The sequence below is a fragment of the Frankliniella occidentalis genome, unplaced genomic scaffold (genome assembly GCF_000697945.3).
Source record: "Frankliniella occidentalis isolate FOCC.00 unplaced genomic scaffold, Focc_3.1 Scaffold18, whole genome shotgun sequence".
NCBI classification, from domain to species: Eukaryota; Metazoa; Arthropoda; class Insecta; order Thysanoptera; family Thripidae; genus Frankliniella; species Frankliniella occidentalis.
In genome coordinates, this window is record NW_026267148.1 from 1,747,575 (window position 1) to 1,756,974 (window position 9,400).

General features: G+C 58.7%; 1 protein-coding gene and 1 non-coding gene across 3 annotated transcripts in view; both read right to left on the reverse strand.

The window, feature by feature from the left end:
• LOC113207565 (facilitated trehalose transporter Tret1-2 homolog) overlaps window positions 1-8,866 on the reverse strand; it is a 22,018-nt gene extending 13,152 nt beyond the window's left edge. Inside the window, exons 1-3 of one of the 2 annotated variants that reach the window (XM_052264379.1) lie at window positions 8,494-8,866; window positions 2,678-2,817; window positions 2,153-2,288 (exon numbers count right to left, since the gene is read on the reverse strand). In XM_052264379.1, coding sequence (XP_052120339.1) covers window positions 2,153-2,288; window positions 2,678-2,809 — 268 coding nt within the window. In that variant the 5' untranslated portion in view covers window positions 2,810-2,817; window positions 8,494-8,866. Of the gene's footprint in view, window positions 1-2,152; window positions 2,289-2,677; window positions 2,818-5,970; window positions 6,384-8,493 lie in introns of those variants that run through there. The other variant, XM_026424184.2, reaches the window with a different exon arrangement.
• Trnae-uuc (transfer RNA glutamic acid (anticodon UUC)) lies at window positions 226-297 on the reverse strand. Its single transcript has one exon. It is a non-coding gene; the product is annotated as a tRNA-Glu (tRNA).
• Window positions 8,867-9,400: the final 534 nt, after the last annotated feature.

The window sequence follows — 9,400 nt, forward strand, 5'->3', positions numbered from 1 at the left end:
ACAATAGCAGCACAGCACCAGTTCTCACTTGCCCGCCAAAAGGAAGATTGATCTGATATTAGCACGCTCTGTAACTCGAGTGACGGATCCGTCAGATCCCAAACAAGATTGCGCATTCTTCAAAAATGTAGTGGCCAGAAAAACATAGCAATAAGAAAATTCTAGAAATTTAGCTCGGAATTGCCATTTATGGTGTGAGACCCAAATATCAGTGGCAGAAAAATTTTCCCATGCCGGGAATCGAACCCGGGCCTCCTGGGTGAAAGCCAGAAATCCTAACCACTAGACCACATGGGACGGTCGGAGAGGGGGCAGCGCGGCGCCCGCCACACTGCCGGCGAGTGACGAGAGCGGTGGCCGCCGGGGAAATGGCGCCAAAACACGTGGCGCGAAGCGCGCCGAGCCCCCGCCGAAGACGAGGCTAGGCGCGGCGCGAGCGACCAGTGTGGCGTTGTGGCGTGGCAGTGTGCGGGGGAGGCCCGTCTCGAAGTATGGCGGCGAAGCGTGACGTGACAGTGTGGCTGTGTGGCTCGTCGCAAGTCAATTATTTATGCGGGAAAGCAGGACAGTCCGTTCTTTTGCTCAGTGGGAACCAGCGACTTGCATCGCTGCTGCCGATGCCGAGCTTATCTCTCGTCACGAGTTAGTTAAAGAGAAGGGAAATGTTTTCAGAGCATTGGGTGAATAACGAGGGGGTGCTCTACTGGGGTAATCAGGTGTACACAGACTTCGTAATCACTGGTAATCCCTGGTGATCCACAACACTCGTGAGGGCCCTTTCAAAGAACAAATTTTGTTGATTGGCCAATCATAGAATGCAAATTGGTAACTTATAAGATAAAGAATGCACCTTTCTCGGGACGAAAAATGGCCGTTTAGGTTAAGAATGCAGGCGGATACATATCTAGTATTCATTGGTAATCTTTGGTAATCGTTGAATCTTTAGGTTTTGTTGGTGATCCGATGTACACATTTTTATGGAGTTGGGCACCCTCGGTAAATAATGATCAGGATAAAAGCTCATACGTCAGAGTGTTCTTTGGGTAGTGTAGAACCCAGCTAAAACTAATTAAATTGATTTAAATGTATCATCTCATTAGCGCGTAGTCGTCTTACGGGGAAATATGCCTGCTTAGCACGGGCCGTGCATAACAACGGCTTTATCAAACAAAGTGACATCGGGGACAAGATCAAGGCCTACACGTATCGCAGCCATCGTTGCGTCATTACAGCACACAAAATGAGCGTCCACAGTTCAATATTTGCAGGGGGAACTGCGCGTCCTACTCGTGTCAGTTTTGTGCGGTGGATTTACGGCGGCAGAGCGCGAAGTCCCTTGGACCTGGATGCACCCGGGCGCGCACACCAGACACCGGTCTGCAGCCTTTATCAGTCAAACCCTACCGCACCGCACGGCGCAGATAAGAGACAAAACTGGCGGCGCGGAGAGCACTGAGTGTATCTCGCAAAGGAGTGATTGACGCCTATAAAGTCTCCGCCGGACTTCCCCACCGATACAGAGAGATGATTTGGGAAAACTGAAAATAACAAAAAGCGAAGTAATCAAGAGGAAGCGGCATGTGCGCTTGCGCAGGGTCCCAATTACACCCACAACAAGTTCAGTATTCAGCGGATAATGAAACTAATTTGATGTACTCCACGACTCCACGCGTGAGAACATTGCGCCCGCTTCATGTTGAGAAGTCCAGTAAAACCGAAACGAAAGGAAGGGGTCTATGCGACACCCTGTACGTATTTATTCCGAAAACTGTTTTCCTTATGTGTACTTTCCTCGAGTAAAAGGCTGTCATGGGGGGCGGGGGACAGCGAATGACATCACCACCAACGCCGCTGCCCGCCCGGGCTGCGCAGGCTGTGGGTCATCGACATGGCCGAAATATCCAGCGAATCTCGCAAGTCATCATCTCCCATGCAAATGTGCGTGCAGCATAATTTGGACGAAGGGACAAGGGTAAGAAAGAAACAAATCCGCGTGAAATCTGCATGAAGAGATAGTTTCTCCACAGTCGGGCCGAATCGCCGGGTAAAACGCGTCGAAACGCCTTTTCGACCGCGCGCGGCCCGTCTGTTCCGAGGGAAGTCCGAGGAGAAGTCCCCCCTCCCCTCTCTCCAGCCCTTCCAAAGTACTCACCAATCCAGGACGCCTGGCCGTAGCTGATGGGGATGGTGGAGTTGGGGTGCTCGAGCTGCGGCAGCAACACCGCCGAGTACCCGGTGGTCATCCCGGAGCTGATCGTGGCCATGACGGGCCCGGCAGCGGCCAGCACCTGTCGGCACGCACTCAGTCACTCCATGGAGTTCGGCAGTTTGCTCAGTGTGAGACCTTCGCGCGCGTGTTTGGCGACCTCTGTTAACAACGGCTGACACGGCTGACACAGACTGGTCGCGGTTTTGAAGGCGCCAACATTCGGCAGCACCCGAATGAGTCGACAAGTGACATACAGCCGCACGTTCGCCCTACACTCTGGACACTGTACCCCGCGATCATTTACCATCGTATACGGTGTTGTATATTTTCGCTGGATTGTGAAGATTACGATTACACGGGGTTGACGTTGACACTACCCCTCCCCTCCCCCTCTTCCCTTCCCCATAACAACTGTGACACACCGAAGCCCACCGACCTCCAACTCTGCCCCATCCCATACCCACTCACCTGGCGGACGAGGGGCGAGAACTTCTTCCGCGCGGGGTCCTTCTCCCGGAGGGGGTCGGCGACGAGCGGCCGCACCTCGTGCTTGGTGGGCGCCGGCCCCGGGCCCATGAGGCCCTGCTGCTCCTTGCCCATGGCGGCGCCTAGAGATGCACAAAGTAAAAGAGTCAAAACACAATGCCGGTCTCTCACATTATATCTCCCTGCCGGCCTGCCTGCCGGGGCCGCGGCGCTCTATGGCAAGGCGATGCGCGGAGATGCGCTCCGCGGCAGAAGTCGCAGGCAGGCGCAGGCCTCGCCGCCGCATAGGCGTATCGCGCCTCCGCCGCGCGTCACACATTTGACGGCCCGCCCCGTTACGCAACCCGCTCGACATCAGCCGGCGCGCGCGGGTAATTTGACCCATATCTAAGCGCTCAACTCTACCACCCCCCAGGGTCACGAAACAAAAGTCAGAAACGAAGCTCCTGGGGGAGGTTTCGGCCCGTGTTTTACGACAGTCCTCAAGACTGTCTCTACCTGAAAGGAAACGTACCCCACCCCGCTCCACACTCTTTCCCCTTTAGACTAGACTTGGTCCGTACGGGAGCTGGGGTGGTCATGTCCCCGTACCCACGACATCATCACGGTAGGTCATCGTACATTCGACTATATCGGGTTTTCGAGCCGTATATCAGAGAGCGGTCACGTCGATACACAACTTCTCCGTCGGGCGTGCAGCCGACGGAAGAACACACGTCGTTGGGTTGGGCGGACAACGGCGGCGCGGTCGGGTGGGGTGGAGTGGGTAATTAAAAGTTAAAAAGGCGCGAGTGTATGAACGACAGCACACAATGAGCACGGCCCGCCCGATAATGGTTTTCGTATCGTAACCTTGAGGATGATCGAGCTTCGGGCCGCCTATGTATTTGCCGGTGTGTGCCAAGCCAACCCGTCCGCGGCCGCCGCCACGGGTCGGCGCGCTGGAACTAACTCTCAGCCTCGAGTGACCCGTGGCGGTGGCCTCTTTTATCAGGGGGAGGCGTCTGCAAAAAATCTGACTGGGAATAACGACTTTGTTACACAGAGGGTACTTGGTACGCGAGACAATGTGGCGGGGGCGGCGGCGCTCTGGCGAGAGCAGACGCCGAGCGGCCGGCGCGCCGGGGGAGGAGTCGCCGATAGTAAAACTTTTTCTACTCTGACGCGGCTGCGGCTGCACCCGAGCGCACTCTTTACTACTTGACTTGCTGCCACCACGCTGACGCACTCGCGCTCGTTCAATCTGGTGGCGTTGACGCGTCCTTGGCGCTAATCTTTGAACATTGTTGTATAAGTTCATCGGAATTTCGGACGAGTCCCATTAAACTGTTACGGATGTCTCTTCAGGACAAGGGGAAAATAATTATGAGTTAACAAAACAACTGTTTGAGTCGGGCGGGATTACGAAAGCGCGACGCCCGTTTCGCGAGTCCACCACCACCGGTTGCACGCCGATCTGGAACCAGCTCGTGTTATTACCGGCATTTGTTCTGGATTATTCAGACGCGCGGTGGGAAGCGGGCGTGGCTCCAGAGCGGCCCGCGGGGTATCCATTGCGCCTCGCCTGCCTTCGACCCCGTTGGCGTCGGCATAAGCGATCACGTTCGGATCGGGCCATGGCTTGCGTCTAGTTTAGAGGGTGCTAGGGGGCCCTAAGACTCGCCGCCTTAGAAACCCATGCAGAGTATACGGGGAAAAAACGTTCCCGACAGCTCAGGACCCTCTGGCACCCCCTAGCACCCCTCTAACTAAACGCAAGCCAGCTCCCCTTGTGCCAAAAGTACGCGTCCGTTTTTCTCAGAGTCTAGATTCTGTCGGCAGATGTCGGGGGGATGAGCTCGACGCCTGCGGAACTCGGGGTAGGCCACGCCGCAGTACACGCATGCGCTGCAGGCAGGATGTTACCTACCTACCAGGCGCTAATGACAGCTTGATGCTGTAGACACCTTCGTAGACAGTTTCGGAACGCGCCGGAACGCGCCTTTTAACTGCGGACGCACTTTTTTGGACGGTCCCTCAGCAGAGAGGCAGAATAACGTCTCATGACTAATCGCGATGGAAACCCCACGGGGGTGCGGCGGCGGGGCGGGGTGGGTGCACATCGCCAGAGAGACCACAGCACCGTGTTCCCGGGGTTGGGGCGCGGTGCGGCGCGGCGTGGTGTCGCGTATGGAGTTCAAAGAAGACAACCGCACGGCAGCACGGCCCGGCTCTTCAGGTCGAGAGTTGCCTCATCATTCACGCTCACATTGACCGAATGGTGACGGAGCAAAAGCAGGGTCAACTCTTCTCCTCGCGTTTGTCCCGCCCCCTGTCGATCAGGGTCCTCCTCCTCCTTGGACTCGACGCGGACGTCCGTGAAGCCAGAAAGTGCGCGACTCGCATCGGCTGTCTTCCGGCGCGGCCCTAGATCCAAGGGGGTTGCGATTGCGAAAGGGTCGAAAGGGGGGGGGGGGGTAAGAAGCAGTGTTTCACGCTGTCGCGGCGGGGTTGCGGGATCTCTCTGGGTTCGCAAAGCACTTCGTGTTGAGGTCGTCGGACATGCAGATCTATGGACAGAGAGGTTCCCGCGGTATAATCGGGGAGACAGCGGCGGCGGGTTTTTAGTTTTTCTTCTAGTACAATCAAAAAGCGTCACTCAAGTCTGTCTGGAGAGCCGACACCTCCCCCACTCCCGGGCCGGGGCGCGCCAAACCATCATTGCCATTGCGCCGCGGGGAGCAATGATTGATGCTGATTGCTCGCCCGGCCCGGCCCGGCCCGGCCCGGACACCGCGCGTCCAGAACTCGATCTTTGCATAGTTTGGGGCAGGCAGCCGACAAAAGTTGGCGCGGACGGATCAAGAATTTGAATGAAAACCAAATTTGCACTGCTCGTGGCAAGAGCATTATTGCGACCAAACAAGAAACATAGTCATTGTAACGACGGGTATTAAACTAGCAGCCTGCCGGGATCGAATGCAGAATCGTCTTCATTCACTCGATCTAGTATGCCAAATTCTTAGGGTGGGCACAGTAGGGTGCACCATTCCGCTAGAGGATCGGAAGTAAGAAGAACTGAGAAGCCGTTCCGACCGCCACGCGCAACCCGTCGATTGTCGCAACTGAACCTGCGGTAGCTGCACGGCTTGGTTGTGTCCCAATCAGAAACTCGATCCTCCCGGTATCTGTCGAGAGGTCGTGGCGATCGACTTTCGGTTTCCAAAAAGCACCAAACAAGTCCCGCGAGGCCGTGCGGCCCCGGTCCTAGGCCGCGCCTGCCGTCCCGCACTCACCCTTCTGCTGCGCCCCCTGGAACACCTGCTGCATGTTCCTCTGGGCCTGCTGCTCCTGCTGCGCTTCCTGCCTTCCCAGCTCCCGCTTCTCCGGGCAGGAGCAGCGCTCGGCCTGCAGCTGGCCGGCGCTCAGCACCACGCCCCGCAGCCCCGGCGGGCACGGCGGCGCGGGTCGGTCGGGCTGCTGCAGCGCGCCCGGGTCGCGGGGGTCGTCGTGCGGGTCGGTCTTCATGGCGGCGGGCGCGACGAATCCAGTGCCAGAGGCTGTTCCCTGCTCGCCTCACCCGCTCGTAGGCACGTCACGCACAGACTGACGGCCGTCCTCGCCTGCTCCCCGGTACGCGCGCGTTTCATGGGCGCCGCGAGTTTTGTTTTCGGCGACGTCATACGTCAACATCTTCAAGACTCGATTCCCCGACGGCGCGACACGGCGCACTGCACGGCGCGGCCCGCCTCCCGCCTCGCGAGCCAAGGGAAGTGCTACTACAGTGAAACGCACGGCGACCCGCCGCCCCGTGCGGCCCCGGCCCCGGCACGGCCCCGCGGCCCGGTGAGTGGTTCCGAGTGAGCACGAGCCACGGGGCGAAGACGAGCTTCTCCAGACCGCCCCGCCCCTCCAGACGCGGAGAGAGAGACAGACAGCGACAGGGGCAGGGGGAGGGGCGGGAGGCTCCACAGGTGACAGTCATGCCGGGCGTCTCGCGGGCGGGCCCGTTGGAGGGAGAGGCGGCTGCGCGAGCTGTCGCGGCGGAGGCCCGACCCGCAGTACAAAGACCTTGCAATTAAGTCACACTTTTGAAAGGTTTGAAAAGGTTCGGAATCGTTTCCGCAGGAAGCGAAAGACTGGCAAGCACGGCGTGCTTACGAGGAAGGTGTGAGGAGGGTCCGTTGCGTTGGCGGATTTGTGCTCCACTCAGACAGAAAGTACACAACCTGCCCTGCAAGCCTAGAACCCCGCCAGAGTTGGTGACGGATAATCCGTGTGGACTCTGGGAAATTGGTGTTGCAGGCTTACCTACCCCTCCCCCCCCCCTAATTGCGGCCCACGGGAGTGCGTCTGCAAACCCACAACACTTGACATTCGTATTAACTTACACATTCGGAACGTAAGGTGACTTCGCTCCTATGCATGGTTCTTACTACAAGGGTTTTACCTAGCAGATCAAGTGCCGCGTCCTCTGGTACTCGAGTGTACAATGTTCTCCTCGTTGTTCTCAACCGTGCGCCAACAGTGCTTGGCTGGACCGAGTGTATCATCGGGCCACGTGCCGGAATGTTGAGTTGAGGGGGCCCGGGCCGTTGGCGACATGGCGCCTTACGGCCGGACGGAGTAGGCAAGCCCGCACCACCATGCTGTCGCGTGAACTGACACACCCCGTGCTTGGTACATACTGATGTGTAATCCCCAGGCACCGTGTGCACCGGCGCATAGTGCTGCCAGATAAAGAACACAAATTTTCCTCGCACATACAGTAGAGTGTAAAGGCTACTACTCCCCAGTGTTGCGGGTCTGCATACCCAAGGGGCCATGGCGCCTTACGTGCAGATGGGGTAGGCAAACCCGCAACACCGTGGTGTACCGCTTTTACAGACGGTGCATGTGTTTACTGCGTTGGATCTAGCGCCTGCCAACTAGGCAACCCCTTGGCACAGGTGTACGAATGTGGCCTGACCTGGCAGGCGGGCGTAGATTCAGCCCGCAAGGGCAGGCCTGCGTGCAACGCACCCAGCGCTTGTCGCGGGCTTGCTGCTGACGCTGCTCTACCATCGCTTGTTGGTCTTTTCGGACCCGCGCTATTTGAATGATGCGCTCCCCTGACAGCCCACCACAAGGGTACTGAGGTGCATTCGTGGGAACTTTTGCCTTCTTTATCTGGCAACACTATTGTTAGTCTTCCACCCCAACTCATCATGTTACACATCCTGTACCGAGTCTTGGAATGCGCTCCAGTGTTGCGGGTTTGCCTGCTACTCCCTTCGTCCGTAAGGTGCAATCACCCCTGCCCTGCAGCCCTAGCGTAGCGAGTATGAAATCCCGCAACACTGAGGCGCATTCAAAGACACAACCGGTACCCGTAAAACATGTTGACCGGGGCGACGCTTGGCCTTGGTATTGAATCACAGCACAAGAAAGAGACTTTAGAGTGGACCCGAACTAGATGTCATGTAAGGAACATTGGAGGCCTCATTGTCGACTCGGGAAACGCAAGAAAGAAACACTTTGTTGAGATGATGAACCGTGTCCGATGGACTAAAGTCGATAAAAGCAGAAAACGGGGATCCAAAGCCCTCCTCAAGCAACCTCCTGGTTCTTATAGAATCACTCGCGGACGACCCGCAGCAGTGTACGCCATCTGCTTATTGTGCTCTCGGCACTCGTTTGGCGACCAGCCGCATTCACTTGTTATGTCACTTCACACTCGTACCCATGCCAGTCACTGCCGCACAACGGCCGAGCCTCCCCGGGGCCGAACCCAGGACCTGTATCTACGATTACACACCCTTTGAGATGAAAACACTCACAGCGAAAACTGGCGAGACCTCGGGGGCGACCGGTGTTCAACTGGCAGGCAGCTTCCCCGCCAGCGGCATCACTTCCGGGCCGGACTCCCAGTCAGCTGATGCAGGCCAGGCTGTCCTCGACCGCGACTTTCGGCGTCACTCAACCTCCAGATCGGCCGCCGTTGGTTTGCCTTGCGTGCGCGCAGCCCCGCGCCCGCCCGGAACTGGTCCAGCTCTGGCCGCGGCGCGGCGGGAGGAGACTGAACTGACACGATCGGGACAATCACTTTGCCTCTGCCCGTCCCGTCCCGTCTCGGCCGATCCCGATAGCAAGCCAACCGTCAGGACTCTGTGGCGTCCCGGCCGCCACCCGACCGACTGCGAGTACCCTGCGGCTCTCCCCGCCCCGCCCAACCCGCGAGGTGGGAGGCGGGGCGGGGCGCGGGCGGGGCGCGGGCGGGGCGCGGCGGGCGCGGATAAGCTATGCAAGCACACAGGCAGGACAAGTTGTTAGTTGCCGCCGGCCGCCGGCCGTGGACGCCCCGCTGTTTGAGGTCCGCCCGGAGGCCCCCCCGCGCTGCCCCCCAGGCCGGAGCGCCGCCGGCGGCTCTGCGACTGGATGCTGCGGCGGACCGCGCACACACACCCCCCCGCGCGATCGGGAAGAAAGGCCCACAGTCACTGCATTCAATCTGTGCTTTGCACTTTTTTGTGACGGGCCGGCGCGGCTTCGCCCGCTTCGCCATCACGCGGCGGCGGCGGGCGGGGTTGATGCGCCTCGCGGGGCGTCACCGCCGTCACCGCGCCGCCGCGGCGTGCGGCGAATATAGGTCGGGAGCCCCCGGTTGGGTGGCAGCTTGGAGAGGGGTGCCGGTGCGCTTGTAATAACAAAAGCGATAAGCGGATGGAGTGCGCGGGGCTCTCTCTC